This window comes from Dermatophagoides farinae, chromosome 4 (assembly GCF_024713945.1).
Source record: "Dermatophagoides farinae isolate YC_2012a chromosome 4, ASM2471394v1, whole genome shotgun sequence".
Classification (NCBI taxonomy): domain Eukaryota; kingdom Metazoa; phylum Arthropoda; class Arachnida; order Sarcoptiformes; family Pyroglyphidae; genus Dermatophagoides; species Dermatophagoides farinae.
The window spans coordinates 3,067,196-3,093,813 of record NC_134680.1 but is presented as its reverse complement, the minus strand read 5'-3'; the positions used below and the strand labels follow the sequence as shown (position 1 = coordinate 3,093,813).

The 26,618-nt window shown below is 28.7% G+C and overlaps 1 protein-coding gene across 1 annotated transcript; it reads left to right on the top strand.

The window, feature by feature from the left end:
- Positions 1 to 863: 863 nt before the first annotated feature.
- oaf (BRICHOS-like domain-containing protein out at first) lies at positions 864 to 26,618 on the top strand. Its single transcript, XM_075730038.1, has 5 exons — positions 864 to 1,881; positions 1,953 to 2,737; positions 18,679 to 19,092; positions 23,497 to 23,779; positions 25,725 to 26,618. The coding sequence occupies exons 2-5, from the start codon at positions 2,309 to 2,311 to the stop codon at positions 26,432 to 26,434; spliced, it is 1,836 nt and encodes a 611-aa protein (XP_075586153.1). The 5' UTR covers positions 864 to 1,881; positions 1,953 to 2,308; the 3' UTR covers positions 26,435 to 26,618.

Genomic DNA, 26,618 nt, shown 5'->3' with positions numbered 1-26,618 from the left:
TTCTTTTTCAGTCTGAAATTGTGAAAGCCAAAACCCATATATTATAGTGAAAAAGAAAGGGAAAAATGTGAGAGAGAAAAAAAAGTCATATAAAGATTTTAATAATAAAAAGTGATATCAGCTTGTTCAGGTTGTTGTTATTGATAGATATCAAACAGCAACAACAATGACACGCCCAAATAATAATATTATATTCATCATTATCATCATCAATAATCAGAAACAATGTGATTAGATGAGATATATATTGGTATATTGATATACAAACATTTTGATGTTTTGAACATATTTATAAGTCTAATTATTCAATACAAAACAATGAAGGAAATAAATAAATAAACAACAAAACAACAACAACAACAACAACAACAACAACGAAAAGGTGAACAAATAATTCTTTTTTTCTTCTTTATCTCTCTTTCGAATGATGGATTGTTATTTTTTTTTACATGTGAAAAGAGTTTTTGTTGTTGTTGTTATCAATAAAGAATGTAAACAATACAAACAACAACAACAACAAAAAATCCAGGAAGAATTTTTTTATTCTTCCAAACAAAAAAAAATCTTGGTAACCATGTTAACATTCGAATGAATGAATGGATGGAATCGAATTGTTGAATGACAATGATTACGATGGTGAATAGAGTGAGGTAGCGGTGTGGGAACAAAGAAATAATTATTTTATTTTTTTTTTTCTTAGAATCCCGATTCAATTATTATTATTATTCTAGATAGAATTTGAATTTTCAATTCAATTCAATGTTTATATTCTTGAGAATGAAAAAAACCACATTTTTCGGTCTTTCTTTGAATTATAAAATGAATTCGATTCTTGTTGCGCATGCGTTCATGGAGATGAATTTAGAATCTGTGCTCATGTATTATTTGGATCCTGCTGCTCGTATGTTATCATTGTTGTTGTTGCTGAGAGAGAATTCACATGTCTTAATTTTTTTTTTTTTTTTTTTGATATTCTCTCTTGGATAATGGTTCCAGAATCTGCTAGAAACCTATGTCTATTCTATATAATTTGTTCAAATCGTTCTATGTTCAAAATGTGTATATATGGCGTCTGTTTTTGTGTTCTACAATAGCAAAAAAAAAATATTGAATCTCCTGAATATAATTCAAATGAAAAAAAAAATTTCAAAAACAATCCGAACACAGAACCAACAACACCAGTATCTCATCATACAGAATCAGAAGCAATGGAATGTTCATTCCGATTACAACCGACAACGAAAACAAATCGAATTACGGCGCCAAATAAAGAAAAAAAAAGCAAAATTCTACATGTGATTTGATGTTATGTGATGTGTGAAACTCGAAACTGTCAATTCCTGATTGTTTTTGTTTATCTACGTTATGAGTCGAATTTTTTTTAAGTCAAAAAAAAAACATTCAACAAAATAAACGACGGGATCAAATTTAATTAATCTTTGATCCCCGTTAGCAAACAAACATACGTTATTTCAAAAAAAATAAAAAAAAATCGTTTACCCCATATTGCTGTCAAAAACATTCATTTATCGAAAATATAATATCAATAATTCGAATGAAAAAAAACGAATTAAATAAACAAAAAACTGAATTCATACATGACAAACAGCCTTCATCATCATCCAATGTGATCATTGAATTTTTTTTTTCTTTCTAAAACTAAATTTTTTCTTATGAATTCTGTTTGTGTTTGTCGATATAAAGAGCATCAACAATAACGAATTTTTATTCTTCCAAACGATCAAATAACTATACATCCACAATATTAATTTTGTCTGCATTTTTACGTAATAAGTAGACAAATATATCATCATTATTATTACTGTGTGTGTGTTTAATATTTGGACGTGATCAATTTGATATTTTTCCATTATACAACAAGTTTGTCCTGTTTGCTTTATTGGATATATCTTTATTTCATTTCATTTTTTTTTCATTATATCCACATATAGATTTCAAAAATATATACATTTCACATCAGCTGAAATCATTTACCAATCATAATCATCATTATTATTTGCGACTTTTTCTATTTGATTTGCAATGAAAAAACTAGGTGTGTGTGTGTGTGTGTGTTATTGTCACTTATAAGTGATATTAATGATGAATTGGTTGTGTATACTGTATATGTATGAAATTAAAAGATATTATATTATGCAAAGTGATCCATCATCATCATCCGTAATACGTATACATACGGTCCCTTGTTGAATTCATCAATGTTTACGTATGTCTATTCAAGATCTATTTTTATTTTGTAGAGAAAATTGTGTTTCCACAGAAATTCTTCATAACAACCAAAATAATAATGATGATGATGATATCATTTTTACGATGGACAAATAGCCATACTGTGGCATATAATTGGTGCTGGTACTGGTGGTATAATTGTAATATATGGCTATCGTGGTTATTTATTAATATTATCATTATATTCATACCTACAATAACCCAACAAGCTTCATTACAGCAACATATTCAACATAATATTGATAATGTTAATGAACAACGTGTGCCTCAACAACAACAGCAACAACATCATTCTTATCATCAACATCATCATCCATCATCAAAATCAATATTATCATTTGATCATAATTTTGCCATCAATGTTCGTAATGATGGTGGTGAAGTGTTTCGTGAATTAATTACATCAAATATAATCAATGATTATATACAGATACAATTTGAAGAGACGGATGGTTCACATATAAAACAAGTGTTGGATTTTAAAAATGTTAGTAATTAGTAATTTATTATCATCTATCTATCTGTTTGGTTTGTTTTGTTTCACTTATACAGATGACACTTGTAGCTTCTTACTTGATTTACCGTGACACAATAATTGATTTTATTATTGAATTTTTTCTCTTCTCTCATTTTTCGAAATATTTCATTTCTATTTCTACACTTAAATTGCTTTCTCGTACAAAAATTACATCATTTCTAAAGAGAAAAAAACTTTGAAATTGCTTCACTCTCAAAGAAAATGGAATAATTCAATTCAATTTGGTGAAAATGAAAGAAATCATCCATTCTAGTCATGATGATGATGTGCTTATCATTTTCATTTTCCATACTCACACAAATATACATTTAACCAAAAAATAATAATGATCATTATCATCATCAAACGGTGAATCGATCGATCTATTCGATTGCATCGAGCGAAAGAGAGAGAGAGAGAGAAAAAAAATCGAAAATAATGAACTTAACATCTCATTTCTATTTAATAATAATGATAATGATGATAATAACTAAAAAGAAAAGTAGATAGGTCATAGGAGAAAAGAATCTCTCTCTTCATTATTTCGATTATAATCATCATCTGGAACAACAACAACAATAGGTTCAGGTTTGAACAGGCTTTTTTTCTGGCACTCGATTCGAATTTCATTCTTTTTCTATCTGCTACCGAATGAATTTGAGCAGTTGTATTTACAGGAATAAATGAAGAATAATCATTGAAATAATAAATAATGACAACAATAATATAACCATGTTTGTGTTGGGAATTATTTCTTGTGGAACAACAAAATCGAAAGAATATGTATTCAATTGTTGTTTTTGTTTTTTTTGAGATATAACAACAACATTCATGGTTTTTTTCGTAAAAATTTTTTTCCTTTGTGAATGTAAATAATTAATTAAACGGGTTGTCTGTATTTTTTTTTTCTTCGTGTAATTTGTTTATATCTCATTGTTTGTGATTGACTTTTAACTTGATTATTATACTTTTTTCTTCGTTTTTTTGTTGTTGTTGTTGTTGTTTTTTTTCAAACTTGGAATTTTCAACTGATCATTCAAATGATAGCCGGCTATGGACACAAAATCATTTGATTGGTTTGTCTGTTTGTTTGTTTTATATTTAGTTTACTGTTCGATTAATAAATGATGAACAACAAATCGAATGGTAACTTTTTCTCTTGATAAGATGCTTAAATATCTGAGAATATCGGTATTATTATTAGTTATTATAATCGAATGTTTGTTTGTTCAATGATGTTGATCAATCCATACATACAACTAACATTCGACGATTCGTTTTGAATATCCCGCAAATGTGATAACACAACAATAACAACTTTTGTTAGTTTAGCCATTGATTTACAAGGAATTAGATGATTCATAAAAATGAGATTTTTTCTGTCACATTGTATGTAGGTAGCAATAGTATACTGTAATTTCATTTTATTTTCAATGTAAATTTTTTCAAGAATTCTGGATTTTTTTTTTGCTTGCTTAATAAATGAATTGATCACACACACACACACAAGCACAATTTATTCATTCTGATTGAAAAAAAAAGAAAAAAATGTTTTCATTTTCTTATTTGGGCATCAATTTCGTTCAATAATAATTGAACCGAACCTATAGGCATTGTTCAATTATTTCTGATTGCTTACTGCTGCTGCTGCTGCTTTGCTCGTTGCACAAAAACTTAATTTTTTTCTCCACATGTTTCTTCGAGGATGCGATTTGCGATTTTTTGTATGATGAAAAAAAAAACTACAACAGTAATCGAGGTTCTATTCTTTTTTGTGTTCATTCGGATCATCATATATGCTATATATAATACGGCTCGAGGCAAAAACAAAGTTTTTCTTTTTTTTTGTGTGTGTTTGTATTTTATATTTTGTCCACAGAAAAAAGAAAAGATAGAAAAAAAAACATCAAAATTTGACTTGACTCGACTAGAATATCGAATGATGTTCTCGATATAATTCTATATGGATTCTAATATTTAGAATATAGAATTCACATAGAATCAAACAATCCAATGAAAAAACATTTACATTCATCATCAACATTCAAGACGTTTAGTTTTTTTTTGTTTGTTTGTTTTCATTTTGACGAAGTGAAAAAAAAATTGTGGAAATGGAAAAAGAAAATAATTTCAACGCACGATTTATTTGTCAATAATAAATATTTATTGCTGCTGTTGATGTTGCTGTTATTGTGCAATCCAATCGATTCGATATTATTTGATATTTTTTCCAATGATAATGAACTGATGGAATGAATTAAATGATTTTGCACTTGAAATTACCATTGCCATCATTAAATCATTCACTACCGGGATCATATTGCCATCCATTATGTTTTGTTGTTGTTGTTGTCGTCGTCGTCATCATCATTATTATTATCATGATCGTCATTGTCAATGGATAATGATGAGTGAAAGTGAATTGAAAGCGGGACAGGAGAAAAAAAAGACTAACCGGAGTTTTTGTGTTTTGTTTTATTTGCTTGCAAAGAATTGCCTTTTTCATTTTATTTAGGCAATTATTTGAAATCATCATCATCATCATTTTTTCTTCACTGTCTTTTATTATTATTTTGAGAGAATTTTTTCTATTTTTTTTCGAGAAAATGTTTGCAATCAGGCAGTTAACCCTTAATGTTGTATGTGTTTTTGGATTTTTGTTTCTGCTTGCTTTTTTCTTGCGGATCCCTTGAAGAAAGTGCCATTAGCAAGTACTAACTGTTTTTTTTTTAAACACCCACTGGGCCATTTTTATTTTTCTTTATTTAGTTTGCGTCTGTTGTTTTTTAAAATGATGAGAGAGTGAGAGAATAAAATTGAAAACTTAAATCATCGTCAGTGGTGGCAGTTTGAAATTTAACATTGAATGAAATGGTCGTTTGTTGTATTTTCCATTCTATTTTCACTTACATCAATATGTTAAATGGATCTATGGATCTGATCACCGAAAAAACTGGTGTTGTTGTTGTTTTTGTTAGTTCTGGTTGGGATATATTTGCCTTGAATCCGATGAAGAGAAAAAGAAAAAAACAAGGTGGTTCTCGTTTTTTGTTTGTTTATTTCTGTCCACAAATTTCTTACCGATTTGTGTGTGTATGTGTATGGATACGATATACATTTATCTTTTAGCCCTTAATGATGATGATGGTATTTTTTCTTTTTTTTCACTGATGATAATCATTATTATTATTATTATTGTTATGTAATGTTTTTGTTTGTGTGTGTGTGTGTGTGTGTGTGGGTGTGTGTATGGTGTATAACAAAACACATACACACAAACAGATGGAAAGAGAGAAAAAACTTGGTTCCGATCCATTTACCATTCATATATCGTATTCATCATTCATTTATTCATACACACTACTATGTATGTATTATGGATATCTCGACATACATCTATCATATTTGAAATGAGCCACCTTTTTTCTACCCTGTTCTGTTTCTTTGTTGATTTTTCTTTGGCCATATTTTTTTTGATCTGTGTAATTTAACTAACGAAAAAAACTGGTCTTAAGGGCGATCAAAGAGAGAGAGAGAAAAAAAAATATGATATTAATTCATTAATTATTCGACCACGAATCTGGTTTGGATTCTAAAAATCTAGATTCTTTAGGTGATAATGGTCGGTTGGCATTATTTTCATTATCATGTTTGTTGTTGCTGGAAGGTAGAAAAAAACTTTCTTTTCATTTCCATAATCATTTTACCCTATAGTTGGGTGGTAGTGGTGGATTATATTTGATGATGATCATGATGATGATCGATGTCTCGATTTTTTTTTCTTTGTTCGTTTTTCTCATCATTCAAAAATTTTCTTCCAAAGGAATAAAATTGCCCTAAATACACACCCACACACACACACACCATATTTGATTTTGGTTTATTGAGTTTTTTCTCATTTGTTCATCAATGAAAATGAAAAGTTTTCTAAAGAAAAATTAAAGCACAAGCACATGCTTTGAGGATATATATATATTAAAGGGTTTTTGGATTGATTTTAAATGACGATGGCGAATTATTTTTTATTTTTATTCCATTTTCAGCTCTAATAACAAAAAAAAAATCTAAAGATGAAACTTTTTAATTTAAATTTAAATTTTTTTTTTACAATTTTCATCCCATTTCTTCTTCATTATTATTATCATCATCATCATTGAATTTAAATGAATTTCCGCCAATGGCCTTCGGCTTTTCAACGATGGTTATGATTCTGAATTCTAGATGGTTGTTCCATTATACTATTATACGTTTCGGATGAATATGATATTTTTTTTCACTGTTCATTGTATTGTTGCCCGTGAAAATTACCGATTCGATATTGTTCGGTTTCATTGGAATGGCATTTTCAAGCATGATGATGGCAATAAATATCCAAATTATTATTATTATTTTTTTTTTTTTTTTTTTGGTCAAATTTAAATAATTACGAATGAATGAATAAAAAACTGAATTTTTTTTCACTATTATAAATGAAATAAAGTCCGAAAAGTCGGCTTCATTTTTATTATTGCTGCTGCTGATGCTCATTATCACATCTTATTATTACCATTTCCTTTAATGGAGTGTTGAAAAAACCATTAATGATTGGTCCATCATCACCAAATTACATAACCTATATTGAAAACGATTGAAAAAAAATCCAATATGAAATGAAATATAAGCTCATATCATATCATCGAAAGCATATTTGATTTGATGTCAAACCCACCACCATCACCATACTACCACCGGAAAAAAGAATGATAATAATTTAATGTGTGTGTGTGTGTGTGTGTATAAGGCTTTTTTTGCCATTCATTATTTTCATTAGCCATCATTATAGAAGGCTATCATTTTTCATATTTAACTTTATACGAATGAATTATTAGGTTCATCTCAGTATGACGATCATCATCATCATCATCATTAAAAGATGACCATATTTGTGTGTGATTTCAACACATATTTTTCTCTTTTCTTGTATCGTATATTCTGTGATCATTTGATCCTCATTTATTTTCATTGTCATCAAAATTCATTGATAATGTCTGTGTATGTGTATGGTATGTTGGGATTTTCTCAATTTCCTAACGGAAATTTAGTTTAGTTTTTTTCATTTTATATTTTTTTTCAATTAGAGATGATTAGGTTCAGAGAGATTTTTTTTTCTCTCTTTCTCTCTCTCTCTGTCCACCACCGCGACAGCATTGTCAAATGAAGAATTTTTTTTGTTTTGTTTTTCATTTTCATTTTTATTCCATTGGATAATGAATAAATAACCATCATCAAACAATGAATATGTGACAGTAGAATCACAAATATCTGTGTGTGTGTGTCGTTATCGAATGTAGAGAATTTGGGTTTTAGTTTTGGTTTGGTTTGTGTGTGTGTGTGCGTTTGTCATTTATGGATTGTTGATTAGCTTTTCAGAGATTCATTTGAAACAACAACACACAAAAATTTTTCATCAACTTATTAATGTTGGCCGATTTTATATATATAAAACTATTATAAATTATATAATCATTTCATTTTATGTTCATTCAACACAAAACAACAACAACAAAAAAGTTAATATGAAAGTAAAACATTGTCTGAGTGTCTATTTTACTATTACTTTGGTTTCTAGTTTCTGTCGTACACACATACATATTATTCATTCATATTCTTTCTTCCTTTTTTTTGGAGAGGGGTGCAAGTTCAAATTCCATACACACAATTACAAACACACACACACCCATTTACATGACGACCATCATTACTATCACTGGGAAAGAAAAAAAGAAAGATTCATTCAAAATTAATGATCAACTGACCAGGCCAAAGACCCAAATACACGATGATGATAATACGGCTATATAAGAGAAAGTGGAAAAAAAAGAAGAAACAAGCAACAATCGATGTTTATTATTATTATTATTTTCATTGTAAAATAAAATCCATTTGGTTTTTTGGGGTTGACCACGGATAATATGGATATTTTGCCATGGCATTAAAATTCTAATATGTTATATAATTCACATTCAACAATCATCATTTGATTTATTTTGTAATTCGATTTGTGTGATGGAAAAAACTCTAAATGCAACGAGAAAGAACATAACATAACACATCATTTATTTTTGTGACCATTTACTACCATCAACACTACCAATCATCGATTCATGGTGTTAATGATGTTAATAAATTATTATTATTTGTCCCGGTATAAACGTATGGTTAAAGGGGACAACACACACACACACACACACACATAACCATAATTATTATAATTATATGAAAGAACCAGAAATTAATGTATGTATTTTTGGACCATAATAAGAAAAAATGGAAATGAAAACACAAAAAAAAGAAAAAAAACAATTAACACAACATTTGAAACTTTATTTTCTTCTTTTTTTTTGTACATTTTCTTTTTTTCCCCGAAATATCATATCTTTTTTCATGCTTGGAAAAATGTCACCAGTTTTGGTATCCACTCGGAAATTGTATGACTATTTTGTTTAATGATGATATATATATGACTATATCATCAACGGCCGGAAATACGATACGGACAATTGAATTCCGGAGAACAACAGTCGTCATGGAAAAAAAATCGTTTGGTTAGTTTTTTTTTCTCTGATTGGTGAATATGGTTAAAATGTTACCCGTTTCCGGTTCGGTTATGAAGATGGCTAACATCTGAGGATGATGATGATGATGCTAAACAATTTTTTTCCATGACGACAACAATAACCATATAGCGAATGTAGAAAAAATGTTTCTGAATCTTGAAAAAGGAAATCGTATTTGATGGTTGTTCCACGGAAAACCGAACCAAAAACGAGAAAAACCAAACCGAAAATTTCCACAAACATGATACAGATAACAAGACCGTACAGACATATTTGACATTTGAACGGAAATTGTTTGTTTTATTTTTTTTTCTCTTCACAATTTTCAACATACGTTATATTACTATATGAACGAACCATTTGAATCGAAAAAAAAACATAGCACATCCTTCTTTATCGTCACAATGGTCGGCTGCTACAAATAAAAAAGGAATTTCAAATGAATTCATTTTGTTGAAAAATTCTATTCAGAAAAAAAAATACAGTCCACCACATAGTATACTGATCGTCGTTGGAATTTCGTAAATTTTTTCTTTCTGCTTTCAACAGAAAGAGAAATTCAAAAAAAAAATTTGAAATTCAAAACCCATATATTTATACTATAGTGTTGTTGTACAGTAGGAAAGTTTTTTTTTCTTCATTTTTACTTTGTTTATTTATTTATTTGTGTATTTGTATGTGTGTTTGGTTATTATTCATACACACCTACACTGTATTCATTGAAAATTCCATTCCATCCATTCATCATTCACATCATCATGATTTTTCTTAACAATAATATCCACACACACACACACACACACATTCTCCACTATTGGCCATTCCATCATCATCTTAAACATAATATAATGATGATGATGATGATCACCAATGGCCAATGAACCACAACAAACAAACAAACAAACAAGAAAAAATGTCCAGAATTTTTTTCATTTACATTCCTTGAAATGTGATAGAAATTTTTTTTTCTTCTCAAGTTGAAATATAGAATAAATAAATGTGTCACCACACATACACATCAAAGAGATATTCCTTTCTGAATGAATAAAATGGATATATTTCTTGAAAAGCCTTTTTTTATTATCAAAGTTTTTTTTTGTATAATATTTTTTCTTTTTTTTCCAAGTTGTTTTTGGATTGCTTACCAGTTTTTTTTATATCCATATTTAAAGGGCTTAGTGTGTGTGTGTGTGTGAGTGACTAGAAAGAGTTTAAGTTTAGTTTTTTAGGATTTTTTTTTTGGACAATTTTGTTATTTTTTCTTGACGATTTGATTTGATTGTGTGTGTGTGATCCACGTAACACAGTGTATCTATAGTTATGATTTTCATTTACAGTGTTTTTTTTGTCTAGAATTTTGTTTCATGCTTTTTTTTATGTTGAGTTTGCTTTATAGTTTATTCACATAGCATAGCACTTACACGCACTTAAACTTTATATATCTGTGTTTGTGTTTGCAAGTTTTCAATAAAACTGCAAAAAAAAAATACCGATATCTAGTGAATGAATAAGTAGTGGAAACAAATAATTTATAATCAAGTCGGTTTTTCAATCATCATCATTTTGTGTAAATCATCACCATGAGATAGAAAGAGAAAAAAGTTTCAATTACTTTTTTTTTTCTTTGCTGGTTTGTTTGAAACTAAAAAAAAATCAAAACTTGCAACTTGTTTTGTTATTTTAGTTATTTGTGTTTGTCATTTTAGAATATAAAATAAGATTCTGCCAAATGGTGTGGTGATGGTGATGATGATGATGATGATGTTTTCAATATTTCAAATATAAACTAATTAAATTTATTAGCCATTATTACTTGTCAACACTTTTGGTAAGCAAATAAATAGTGTCTGTTGAAAATAGATGATACTCGTCCATTGGATTATAGCCATATATATCCAAATAAATTTTCATTTTTGGTTTTATTTTCTTTTCTAATCATAACAAATTGCCATCATCATATCAACATGTTATATATATATAACAAACATATAAAACAGAAATTTTAAATTGAAAATTTATATTTTCACCTTTCTTCACCATTATTATTATACTATAGTAATGGTTTGGAGCTTATGTTGATTTTTTTTTTTTTTGTACAAAGCCAATGGAGATTGTGTTTAGATTTTGGATTTATTTATCTACCATTGTTTTGGATTTGATCCATTATTTTTTTTGGCCAGTCAAATATATGTTATATATAATATACAGTCGGAAATGAGCTGTTGTAGAATAAATATTGAAAAAAAAATTCGAATAAAATTTCAACAAAGAAAATGTGTTTGTATATATTATGTATATAAAGTGGAAAATTGTGCAAACAATTTTCGGAAAATATTTGATGTTTGCTGGAAAAAAAAATTTTTTTTTTCCAGCATCTTTTCATTTTGTTAACACATACACATACATAACATTGGTTGTTGTTGAGGTTTTGTTAACACAAGTATACAAAAAGATTCATTTGTTATTATAATTCTTTCAGTGATTCTCTCTCTCTCCCGTTTTTTTGGAATTGCTAAAGGTGATGGTGTTGTGAGTTAAAACTTTCAGCTTGAGGACGAATATATTCTTTAGAGTTTCTTTTCAAAGACTTTTTTGTTTTTCATCGGAAACTTTTTTTTTTGTTGGCCCCTGGTTTTTATTATTATTATTATTATTCCATTTTGTGATGGTGACAAACAAGACCAAGTGAGATTGGCAAACTTTTTTTTAATTTTTATAACGTTTTTTTTTGTCGCGAAACCCGAGAATCGATAGCAGAAAAGAGAGAGAGAGAGAGTAATGTCTAAACCAGCTAAAAATGAGAAAACGTGAAAACCTTTTCAATTTTTTTTTGTTTGCTATAAAAAAAATTTAATCAGAAAAACTTTCAGAACATTTTATTGGAAAACAACGCACACACACACACAGATACAAATGTCAATCACGCTTCAATTGAAACCAAAATTAAAATATTTAACACTTTCATTGTTGTCATTTGAATAAATTTGGGTGGTTTTTATTTGAAATATCCTCCCATAGTTTTTTAAATTTTTGTCAACTTTTTTTTCTCTTCATTCTAAATCCTGTGTGTGTGTGTGTGTGTGTTCCACCACTTATTATTTTTAAGTAATAATAATTATTGTCATCTCATTACTGATAATCGTCCAATATTTAATGAATTCTTTGTATAATGATGATGATGATTATTTGCATATATGAAATGAAATTTTATTAAGAGAAAATAGACAAAGCATCCACACACACATACAATGAATGGGATAAATTCAAATTAGATGAAGATGATGAGCCCCCTACAGACACGCACACACCATTACCAAACAAAAAAAAAATAGGAATTAATTCGTTTTAACAAAGTTTAAACACTTAATGTCAATGTTCTTCATGTATGATAATTCTTTTTTTTTTTTGTTATAGTTTAACTATTGTAATGATGATGATGATGATAATCATTATATATTATTTCAAAACGATAATTGTATATATGGTGTGTATATGTTTGTATAGAGAGATAGAGAGGTAACATCTGGTTTCTGTTTTTTTTTTCATTTTCATTTTCGTTTCTTGCCAAAATTCCAATTTAGATGTGTATATTAATGTGGTGAGAGAAAATAGGCTGCTGCTTGATGTTTTAACTGGTTTGGTTGTTTGTTTGGATGTTTTTCACTTTCACTCATTCACTGGCACCATATGGACTTGTGTGTTATCATTATGGAATTGCATGTGACGTTTTTTTTTTTAGTTAACTTTCGTTTAGTTTTTTTCTATTTTTTTTTGTTTGGTTGTGGCCTGCAAAGATCAAAGCAATAATAAGCAGAGAGAAAAATTTTTGTTTTTCCGGATAATATTCCCTGGTTTAAATTGTTTTAAAAAATGGCCTTGTCGGAAATTAGTAATGACAAATTTTCTTCGTCTTCTCCAGCTCGTCATGTTGTTTGGTGATGATTCTGATAAGTTCTTGAGAGAGAAAAGTTTCTGGAAAAATGTCTGGCATTTTGTCAATTTTTTCTTCTTGTCATATTTTTTTCTAACTGCTATTCTTGTTGGTGAGTCAAACCTGATTTGACAAAAAAAAACTATTATTAATTATCACATTTTTTTTTGTCGGTAAAACAACCAATATTACAACTACCATCATCATTCTAATATTGTGCCGGGTAAAATATGCTCATTGTTGTTGTAGTGGATGCAAAACGGAAAAACAAAATTAAATTAACACCATACACACACCATCTTTTTTCCGAATTTCACCAAAAAAAAAAAAAAAAAAAAAAATAAGAGCCTCTTATGCCAAGTAAATTTCATTTATTTCATTCACATTCAATAGAATCAACTTGCTTCTTGAATTAAATAATGAATGACAAAAAAAAAAGAAAAAAATCATCCTTATGAGGTCTGAGAACCGAGCTTATAGCAACAATAACGGCAATCAATCCACTGGGATAGGCAGGCGGCCGGGCATTTCACAGGAAAAGAGAAAACAAAATTTTAATGAAAAAGGGGATACGAAAAAATTCCATAATGTTTTGGAATGTTCCAACAACAAAGAATAATCAGCATTAGAATATATATATATTGTCTTTTCGTATCTACCCCATTCATTCATTCTTTTTTGTTGGATGGTGGGTATCTCATTGAAATAATGATGATGATGATGATGATGATGTGAAGAAGGAGAGAATGGCAATGAAAACAATGGTTTTTAACATTTGAATTTTTTCTATTTTTCTTTCTTTGGTTATAATAATAATGGCTGATGTATATGAATGGTTTATATAGTTGAATTCTGAACAATTGTGTAAATGTGTTCACTTTTTTTTCAATCTCATCATTAGTGGTGGTTGTTTCGCTGTTATTATTCTCTTTTTTTTGTAAAATTCTTGTATATGTGGGCGTTTTTTTTCATTTCTGTTTATTTGGTTTTTTTCACTGTTCATTTATTCTAACGGAAGCTAAAGTCTTAATTATGATTCTTATGGCTGGGCTTTGTTATTTTTTTTTCTTCTCATTATTTTCATTAGCTCTTTTTGATATTTCATGGTGGTAGAATTTGAGAATTTTTTCTTCTAATTTTTTTTTCTTTGGAACAATATGTTTGTCCATTATTGTTTAAGGAAAGATCTGAAAATGTTGTTAAACTTGTTGCCTAATTATAATCATTAGTGTAGTTTGTATTTTTTTCCGATTGTTAATTGCTAATTCATTACTTATGCATATATATATGAACGAACTAATTATTATGATTATTATGTAATCAATCTATCACCGATTCGGTCTGTGTGTGTGTTATGGATAACGCCGATTGAATTTGAAATCAGTTTTTTCTGATAACATAGGAAAATGATACGGGAAATTCGAACGGAAAAACACACAAAAAACAAACTGAATTTCATTAACGAACAACGATCATCTGTGATGGAACCAAATGTTTTTTATCGATTCTGATCTTTTTATTGAGGAATGATATTTGGTTGTTTGCTTGGTTGATTGGGTGTATCTTTCAAATTTGACTTTTTTCATAAACGAATTGAATATGGAAATTTTGTTGAATGACTTTTTTCCGTTTTGTTTTTTTTTTGTTTTTTTTTATTTCACACATTCGATTTGAAACGAGTGAAAAGGTCGTTTAAAAATGGTAGCTTGTGGATTACAATGATTTTTTTTTCTTTCGAATAAAGAATGAATTGATTCTTGAATAATAAATTATGCCGAATGGCAACACAGATTGACATTATTGATCTTTACAAAAAAATGTTCCATTCTTTTTTTTTTTGTTTTTGTTTTCATTCGATGACAATTTTGATTCGATCGTGTGATTAGTGTGGAAATAGAATTGTTTTTGTTTATGTTCTCATTTTTTTTTCTAATGTTGCCATAAGTTTTTTTTCGGCAATTATAATAATAATGATGATGATGATGATCCAAGACGCTGCAAGATTTATATATCAGAACAAAACGAATCACAATTATTACTGAACAAAAATCATGTGTCATTATTGTTTTTTTTTTTTTTTTTTTGAAATTCATGCACACACACACACAAACAAATAACGTTCTAGAAACTTAAGATTTTTTTGTTGTTGTTTTTTTGTAGAAAAAACTTAAGATGTTTTTTTTGTGTTTTTTCTTGTGTGTGTGTCTGTTTGGATATTCGTGGTTTGAATTCTTAATGTTCATTAATAATGATTTCATCGTAATAATAATAATAATAATTTCTCATGTAATGGTTATATGTATAGTCGTTTTGATTATTTGGAATGTGTTATGACTACACATCTCTTCTTTTGTCAAAATGAAATGATCCATTGAAAAATCTTGGATATCTAGATGAAAAAAACCACCGGAAACAAAGGAAGGAAATGCATTGAATTAAAATTTTCAGAATCAAACACCAATGGCCAAATCGAATGATTCGAATGGAACATTGATATCTATGCTAATAAAACGGAAACCCAAAGAATTTGTTCAATTTAAATCAATTGATTTTCAAATCGTCAGAGAAAAAAAACAATAACAATTACAAAGAAAAAAAAATAGAGATATAAATGTCAAAACGATACGAAAAACAAAAGAGAAAAATTATTCCTACAAAATTCTTGAATTTATTCTCTCTCTGTATGGATTTGTGTTTGTGAATCACATCATCATTATTATTCCTCTCTTTTTTTGCCTTAATTCGAATTTTTGAAGTCTGCTGCTTAATTTTTTTTGGCTGTTGAGAATTGTCATTTCGATTCAGATCATAATAAATTGTTTTTGTTATCATTATTATTATTATTAATTTGACATCACCAAAAAACCTTCATCAGAGTTGCTGTTGTTGTATATATGTCGTTGTTCTGATGTCCAATTTGATTTTGTCGTTGTCGTTTTCCTCATCGACGATTTTTTTTATGATGATGATTGAACGATTGAATCCTGAATCAATTGACGACCCCTTCCACAGCAAACACACACACACACCCCATGACGTGTCCTGTGTCTGATTCATTCATTCATTCAATCATGGACCAGAATTCTAGTTTGAAAAACAATTGGAATTCCCAACAACACAAAAAAAATGGAACAAATTATTATTATTCGTTATTTTTTTCGTTAGAAATCCGGAATTGTTCATGGTATAATCATTGTAGTTTAGTTATTATTATTATTATTATTATGAATAAAATTCTGGCAGCAACAGTAGAAGAAAAATGCAATGAAATGATTATGAACGGAACAACACAAAAAAACATAGTTAAATGTGGTGGTGGTTTATATATATAGAGATAGAGAGGGAGAAAATACACCATACAAGTTTGACATAACAAATTCTTTTCGAACAAAATAACGATCAAATTGGAAAAAGGGGGCGGAAATGATTGACATGATTTGTACAGGAACATCTGGATTCTTTCTCATCATCGTTATTAGCAATGGAATGATGATGATGTTGTAACGTCAGCCACGAATTTTTTCTTTTTTTTTTAGTTCAATTTATTTTAATTTTTCCTGATTGAAGAATTTCTTAAAAAAAAAATTCTTGCTAAGAATTGATGATGTTTTTGAAAAAAAATTCGATATTTTTTTTCATTGTTTTATTGAATATTGTAGAATTTTATCATAATTGGAATATTTTTTTTGAAGAAATGAAAATCCAACCACAATGGTTAGGATGTTAAAAGTCATTTTTTTCTCCTTATTCTCATTATTATTTCGTATACTTACTGATGGTTTGAATGCAAAAAAATAGCAAAGTAGCAAAAATATCGTGAAAAAGTACATTGAACTTGTTTTGTTTGTATTCTCTTTGCTGCTATTTTTTTTCTTATTTCGTCCATAAATAACGAATAAATTTTTGTTTGAAAAAAAATATTTGGTCGTCATTAGATAAAAAGATGAAATTTTTTTTCGTTTCGTTTCGTTTTTTTTTTGACACTACATTTCACCCATTTCAGAAACTTGAAACGAGATAAGAAGAAAAAAAGAAGCTTTTTTTCTTATAGCTACTGTTGTTGTTGTCGTCATCGTCGTCGAATAATGGTGATGATGATGATGAAAACCAGAAATCCTAAGAATTTTTTTTTTTTGGAAATAAACAAACGAAAAAAAAATTCAAATTCCCCAAATTCTGTGCTGTTCTGTTTTTTTTTTCATAGAAAATTTATTCCAGAGAAAAGAAAAAAATATTTGCAAACATGAAAAAGAAAAACAAGATATGAAAATATTATTTACAATAAGATATTTTTTTTTTTTTTTTTGGTTGGTCAGGATTTCAGGTGCTATTGCTGCTGTTGATGCTGTTTATATTTCTGAGCTTTTAAATTCTATTATTTTTAACATTGACAATAACAACACATCAGTGCTGTCAAGTAAAGGTAAATTTGAACATTTTTCTTCGTTTTTTTTCACAAACGAGTAAAATCCCCTATCCTGGCTTGTGGATGTGTTCTCCGGTTTAACGTATACGATGAGAATGAAATCTTTTTATTCTTAAATCCTAGCCAAATAATAACAACAACAACAACAACAACAAAACCTGTGTGCTGTCATCGACAGACAACACAATCACCCAACACATCTGTTATTCAGGTTGTTTATCGAGATTTTTACGAAAAAAAAAAAAAATATATTCCCTAGTCCTGTCAACAAAATGTTTTGTTTTTCTCTTCTGTTTCGTTTTGTTTATTACACATATTCAAACATCACACTAATTCTCTTTTTATTTTGATTTTGATTTCATTTTCATCATATGCGGTCATCACAGAATAAACTGTAGTGAACTGAATACCAGAAAGAATATAGTCAAAAAAAAGGGAAAAATTGTGAAAGAAAAAAAAATCAGAACATGAATTGCCTTTCATTGTGTCATTCTTGTAAACAAAAAAAAATTTGTTTCAGTTTTTTGTTACTATATTTAACCATAATAATGAAATTAACAGCTAACGATTCTTTTTCTCTCTCAACATACAACTCAATTTTATTTCTAAATATAAATTCTACAATATTCATTAGATTTTAGAGATAAAACTATTTCTGATTCGGATATCGATTCTATCGATATTGTCGATTGTTTTCTTTTTGTTATTGTTATTCGAATTGTCGATTCAATTGAATTAACTCTAATTTTTTTTGATTCTTTTCTTCTTTCTCGTTTTTTCATTTGACAATTGTTTTTTCTTTTCCAAATATGTGATTCATGGACCCTCATACATTTATTGTTATGGCCGAATAAATGAACGAACGACAATACTCAATCCGAAATTTAATGAACCAAAAAACGAAAACGAATTGGAAATGGAAAACGAAAAACAAAAATAAATTCGAACACAAAAAAAGAATATACAATTGTTTCGTATAGCACGGCTTGGTGAACAAGATCTACATGAACAAAAGGTCCAATTATTCTGTTTTATAACCAGATTATCACCATTAAAAACGATACATTCGATGTCGATGAATACTGATGCCGATGCTACTAATGATGATGATCATCATCATAATATTCCACAACAGCAACAACGACGGCCAAACGATGCAGGTGAAGATGATGATATTGATGGTGGTGGTGGTGGTTATAACCATGTTGATGATGATGATGATGGTGGTGGTGGTGGCGATCATCAACATCATCATAATGTTGATTCCAGTATCGATGACGATAATGATGGTAATGACGATGATGATTATGATGATGATGGCCATATGGATGCTGGTTTTGTATCACCACAGCTTATGTCACGCCTTTCACAGGTATGTTTAATTCAGAAATTCTCAAATAAGAAATTTTTTTCCTACAATTTCCTTTCTGTACTTGGATTCTATTATTTTACTTGAATAATCTTTATTTTTAGTCTTAAGGATTATTTTTTTGCATTCTTGTCAAAAACTTGAATGAATGTTGATGTTGATGTTTCCTAGAAATCTAGACATTTCTTTAAACTTTTTTTTCAAAAGAATCCAACAATTTAATTTGGAAAACAAATTTTTTTGAATGCATAAAAAGTGTCATTTTCTTCTTTCTAAATTCACATTTAGCATTTTAGAATTTAACTACATTAACATTTTCGTTACATTTATACGATTCTCTCTTTGTTTATTTTTCTCAAGTGATTAAATAGATAGACGCGTCCTGCTAGATATTGCAAACACACACACACACAGGGAGAGAGATAAAACTGAGATTGAAATTCTGAGACTGATTAAATTTTTCTTTTAAATTTCCAAAAAAGAAAAACATTCAAGCACATCGAGAGTTAGAAAGAGAAATGGAAAAGATTGAGATATATTGGCCTCAACGATTGTTACGGTGGCAAAAAACAGACGCATTTTGTTACGAAAAAAAAAAATGTTAATCTTATATGTTTGCACATAGAAAAGTGTTAATTTAATTTACTGTTCATACATGTATCTGATGATGATTGTATATGTGTTTAAATATGGCCCTAGAATTTGAAATGTTTTTTTACTCAATTCTCTGTATCTAATGTGTGATTCGTTGTTTCTCCATTTTTTTTCTTGTTGTATGTACACACTGGAAATTTATATAAGATTCGTATAAGTATGTAGTACGATGATGATGATGAGATATTTCATTAGCGATGATGTCATGTGATGATGATGATTGCCTTTCGTGATTTTGTTTTCTGTAGTTTTGCTTTGTGGTTATAATGATGGATTTACGCTTCGTCAACCATTTTTTTTTCTCTTCGTCATCTTCTTTCGCGTTGCTTTGCATTTTCACTTTTAAACACCATCATACATCTTTCATCCTATCCATCTCGGGAAACATTTGGAACTAATGATTGAAATGAAATAAAATGAATGCAGTAGAAGATTTTATGGCCAAATTTCGGGTTTGATTTTTTGGCTGATTTGGTAATTTAGTTAATTGCTGCTAACGCTTTTTTGGCATTTTCGATTGTATTTTTTTGTTTTTTGTTTTTCTATTTTCGGTTTGTTTTCTGGGAAAAATTTTGTTTTTCTTTCGTGTGTGTATGTATTACTAGAGATGTATGTCTTCCAAGAATCAAGACTTGTATCGAATCCATTTGTCCAATGTGATCAAGCAAAAAAAAAAATAATCAATTTGATTGAGCACTTGTTTTTGTTGAAACAACCTTATTATATCATCCAATCCAAATGAGAATTTTTCTTCCCTTGTTTTGTTCTATTCCCGATTTTGTCGATCGGATTCTGTTCAATTTAGTTTGTTAGTTAGTTCGTTAGGAATTTTGAAATTTCTTTTCCCCAAGATGGTTGCAAAAATTCTGAAAACACTTTTTGTTTCGCAGTCCTTTTATTTGCAGCAATCAAAAAGTAAACGAAGCAAAAAAAAAATATTTGATGCATTAACCCTTCTTCATCGTTGTCCGTTGTTGTTGTTATTTGTTTGTAGTTTCAATCAATCTTTGTTTCATCGACAACTACAGCGAAGAACAAAATTCTATTGGGAAATTAAGTGTTAAATTGAATCTAGTGTGTTGTGCCTTCATCCTCATCATCATAAGAAACATTTCCAACGATAGTTTCAGATTGTCGTTGGTTATTATTATTGGTTATTGTCCAGGAAAATATAATGTGTATGTTTTTATTTTTCGAGTAATAATGTGTCATTCGTTAATACGATTTTCTTTCAGACAAAAAACAGACAAAACACACATATACAGCCATTTCATTTAATCAATTTCAATCAGAATCAGAGTTTCAATTTGGAACAATAACAATGACGACAACGATAACAACAAAAATCAATTGGCCACACTGGTAACAAATTAACTTGGACTTTATTGGAAAAAATATTGTTTTTTTTCAAACAACGAAAAACCCACAAAAAAAACTCCGATTGGTAATGATTGAGAAACTATTGAACGAATGAAAATTGAAAAAATTAATAATTTTTTTCAATTTTCTTATCTAACCAATTGCAGAAATTGAGAATTTCGCAATGCTTCTATTAGAATTTCGAATCTGGATCATCTGAAAATAAAACTTCACTTTACCCTTAAGGAATATCGATACATAAATAATACGCGCTGTCCGACTGTCAAATGACATCTGCACCAGTGTAAATCCCAATAGACTTTGGACTTTTTCCGAAAAAAATACCAAAAGTTTTTTCCATTCCTATAGTTTAATATTGCACAATCATTTTAATGTTATTGATGTTGATTACCCCCGCCCCCGATCGATTATTATATGTAAATCATGAATTTTTTTTTTAGTTAAAGTCACTATTACTACTACTATAGTATATAGTAATATTAAAGCTTACTCTCTCATTATTTGTCTTCTTCTAAACCTATCCATACAGAACCAATGATTAAGTAGCCTTATTATTTTTGGATTATAACTTATTTTCCTATGATTTTTTTCGTTTTTCTTTTTTGTTGGAACACCAATGAGATGTAGCAAAAAAAACGACAATAACTATATTTAGCAATATACAGGATTATCATGGATTTGTTTATTTTTTTTTCACTTTTCCTTTGAAATAATAATTCATTTCATTAGAAAACAAAACAAAAAAAAATTTCCATTCACAATGGCTATATTACGGACAAATTGTTGACCACTTGGGATGATTCGAAAAAATTTTTCCTGATTAGTCAATGACAATGACAATGATGATGACCATAATTTTTCACTGTTTTATAATGAAAACAATGTTTTTTTCGTTCTGTTTTGTTTTATTTTTTTTTTTCGTTTTGTTTCATGGTTATTCGAAAATCGATTAATCGTTTAGTTTTCTTTTTGTCATTGTTTGTTTGTTGCATTTCATTTCGGTATTGTTTATTGTTTCTTATTATTTTTCTGAATCAAAAAGAATCAACGGATAATACTAGCCCGTTTATTTTATCAATGTCTGTTGGTATTGGTGGTAGCTTAATCGATCGATTGTGATTGTAACGGGAAAAATGTGATCATTATTATATGATGACTACCATCATCATCATTATCATCACAATTGTCAAATGGACTTACACGTTATCTATATTCACGTTATTATTGAAATTGATCATTTACGAATGTTGCCAAAATCGTTTGTCCCTATAATTGTGTTCGATCAATGTGTGTGTGTGTGTTTGTGTTTATCACTAAGAAAAAATAAATTTTTTTGGCTTTTATTTTGTTTGATAAATTGACGACGATATTATCATCATCAAACACACAGACAAACACTAATGGTGGGTGTTGGATTTTGGAGGAATTTTTTTGCACTGTGTGTGTGTTTATATAATCGCACATAATCGTTTTTCAAATTTTTTTTTCTTTCGATATCGATCAAATCGATGGATTTGATTTCAAATACGGCGATAGACAGATAAATAGTATAGGATGGTAAGAAATGAAAAAATGCAGATGACTTTTTCAAAGTTGGATTTGATACCAAAAAAAAATTGTGTTTCAATTGAATTTCAACAAAAAAAAAATCAAAAAGTTGTTTTTTAGTACACACACTTTGCATAGTAAGACGAAACAGTAGCCAGAAAAAAAAGACAATAAATCTTGGAAACAGGGGGGTAGCGAATATATATTATATAATAAGTCTGAGGAGGAGACATGTTTTCTTTTGTTTTGAGAAATTTGAATATAAAGAATAGCCATCAGAATTTTGGTTGAAATTCATAAATCAATTTATTCACTTTTTATCCATGTTTCATGCTTGTTCATTGTCTATTGTTTTTTTCTCGGATTTTTTTTTTTTGGTTCACAATTCGGTTTCTGGTGTAAATTTTTTTTTCTCTCTATGGTATTTATTATTATATTGATAATAACACTTGATCAATCATTTTGATGATGGAACTGTGTGTGTGTGTTTGTGAATGTGACTTTTTTGTTTGTGTTGGAGCTTGTGTTGTGTTGGAATTTTTTTTTTTGTAAAATTGAAAAGGTGAAATTGAAAAAAAATGAAAAGACTTTTTCCCTTGAGATAGAGAGATGAGAGATCTAACCCCTTGATGCTTCTTGATCATCATCATCTTGATAATAAGACTCATGGATCGGATAATTTATTTTATGAATAGAATTTTTTTCCATTTATTTTCCGTGTTTCATGATTCAAAATGATTGATTTTTTTTTCACTCGAATTTTCATTTTTTATTTATTTTAATTTTTATTTTCTTTTTTTCCCGTTCCAATTTTTGATTTTTCAGAAAAATCCTTCAGCCATACGTTATGCGGATGAAGATCGTGGCCAACAATCATATCATATGGATTTAGAGATTATAATCGATAATGACCGTAATAATAATAATAATAATGATGGTGGTGGTGGTGATATTTTTCGTCAACGATCGCCATCATCAATAACGATAATATCACCACATATTCGGGATAATTGTGTAGCAAATAACGATAATAATGAGGATAATGATTGGTCACAATATAATCATCGAATTTATGCCAGTTATGATGATCTTCGTCATTGGACCGATGGTATGATATTTTTTTTTTTATTCTTTGGAATTTTTTGCTTCTATTTTCTTATTTTTCCTTTCTATTGGCTGTCTTACTATATGCACGATTAGAAAATTGGTTTTTTCTTTTTTTTTATTGACAAGATAAATGAGTAGGATCATGATACTGTAGAAGGGGAATCATCTTTTGAATATTTTAGAAACTATCATTACTTACGTTGGTTGTTACACGCAAATATTCGAAAAAATAGATTATTTTGATTCGATACGAAAAAACATCAATTTTAGGTTTTTTTTTGCACATTGTATGAATCCTATCCGCACACATATGTCAAATCGTATTTGTTTTTCGATTTGTTTTCGTTCAACAAACAAAAAAAACCAACTAACTAACTAACGAATAAGTGCAAGAGAAAGAAAGAAAAAAAAGAAATTCACAAGAATCAATTGGCAATGAATTTTCTGGAATTTTTCAAGTTTCCGTTCAATCCATCTATCTATCATTGCATCCATTTCCGTCCTCAAAAAATCTCTATCGAACTAGATTTGGATGTGAAAAAAACGACAATATATAATAAAAAACTAAATCAAATTATTCTTTTTTTTGGTGGAAATTGATAAGAATTGTGTCATGTTACTTGAATGAATTCAATGAAAATGAATTGAAAGTCGGCTAATGACCATCTTTAGTATGAAGAAGAATTTTTTTTTTTGCTTGGAATTATATTATAACTAATAATAGAACAGGCACTAAGCTATATTATGTTTTCAATCACAAGATTTCTAAATCTTTCTAACTGGCTTGCTGAATGGTTGGTTGGTTGGTTGGTTGGTGAATACATAGCTAATTTGAATAAATTTCATCACCGATCACGATTGCTTCGGCTGCTTTGTAAAGGAATGAAATGAATAAATCTCTGTTTTTATATTATTATTATTATTATTATTATTGAAATTCAAAATGAAAGATTCTTTCGTTTTTTTTGGTCAAAAAAAAAAAAAAAAAAAAATTCGGTTACCCTGTATGGGGCACATGAATTTTTTTTTTCAACATTCACCGACTCTGTTCATCAACATACGCAATGCATACAAATGGTTTGTAACACATACACAAAAAACACACATTTTATCTTCGGTGTATTCTTTTTTTTTTTGAAATAATCAGGAAAAATAGCCCAAAATATTATCTGATTTTCTTCTTTTTTTTCGGTAATTGAATAATACAATAGTAGTAGTAGCAGTGGTAGTAGCATTCACAGTGAAATTTGTCAAATATCCACCAAAAACATTGAATTTCAATTCATTTTTTTTCTTCTTCTTTTCCAAAGAATTTTTCTTTATTTCGAATTTCACCCGCATAATAATAATCAGTTTTGATTTGATCACAAAATTTGATTATTCTATCTGTATAACATGGACACACACACACACATTGTTCGATTGAATAAATTCGAATATATTCGACCACTATGTTGACTATATGGACAAAATGAATGAATGGATAGAATTGTTATGTTTTGTGTGTATGTGTGAGTGTGTCCAATTCGAATATTGAGAATTTGAAATTGTGAAAGAAAAAAAAATCAATAACCGAAGAATTGGATTCTTGTGTATATGTGTTCATTCTTTCTGTTGTTGTTGTTGTCGTCGTCGTTACATATTGAATAAGAAATATATGGTTTTTTGCTTTCATCAAATGTTATGTTATGTATTCCCGATTATTATTCAACGACCCGAAGAATTGATTGAGTGAGTAAGTGGGAAAATGTGAACGGCTTCAAATGTATGTATAATGAAGCAAATCAAAATCGTTGAACGATAAAAGAAAAAAGTTGGTTATGATGGTGATGGTCAACACCAATCGAATATTTTTTTTTTTGCTTCAATTTACGATCGATATGATATTAAATGGCTCTATCTATTTCATCTATTGATTATCTTTGATTTTTTTATCTTCAATACAGGACATCGAACATTTGCAAACATTTCGAATGCAATCAAAAAGTTGAATTATTCGAATACCGACAATGATGGAATTCAACAGAATCGGAATTTACAACAAGCTAATACTAATGGTCAAAAATCTCGCTCTCAATTATCTTCAAAGCAGACCAATTCAACTGATGATGAACATGAACAGCAATTGGAAAAGAAATTCAGACTTGTTGTCAATCAGGAAAGGATGCGTTGTGGTCAAATTATATCAAACTGGATGTTGAATGGTGACCAAACTGAATCATCTTTGAATCAATCGTCCTCTAATAAACATGGCCTTTTATCATCGATTATGATGATGAAATCAATGTTTAATAATCATCGTCATCGACAACAACCATGTCATTGTTCATTGAACATATTCATACCATGGTATGTTTGTGGTGTTCGATATTGTCCTATTCAACAGCCAGAACAATCGGATCCACAACAGCAACAACAACAGTCACAAAATATGCAACGATATCGTTGTGGTGTACGCACATGTCGTAAACGTTATCAATTCAGTTTTGCTGTACCTAATCACATACATTGTCTTTCGGATTTTGATCCAACAACCTCAACAGATACGATGGATGCATTCGATACTATCATCAATGGTGGTAATGAAATGAAAACAATCGATTCGGATCGATCATCATCACTGTTTGTAAAGAATGAACAGAATCGACTGATCTAGATCTAAATGATAATCTAAAAACCAATTGAAATTCCAAGTTCTTCCATGTTTTTTTTTCTTCATTATCTTTGTATAATTGTATATTGTTTGAAGAAATTTGTATTTATTATTATTACAATCATTTTTGCCAAAGCGATAAAATATAAAATAAAAATAAAATAAAATTATTTTCTATTTCTAAAAA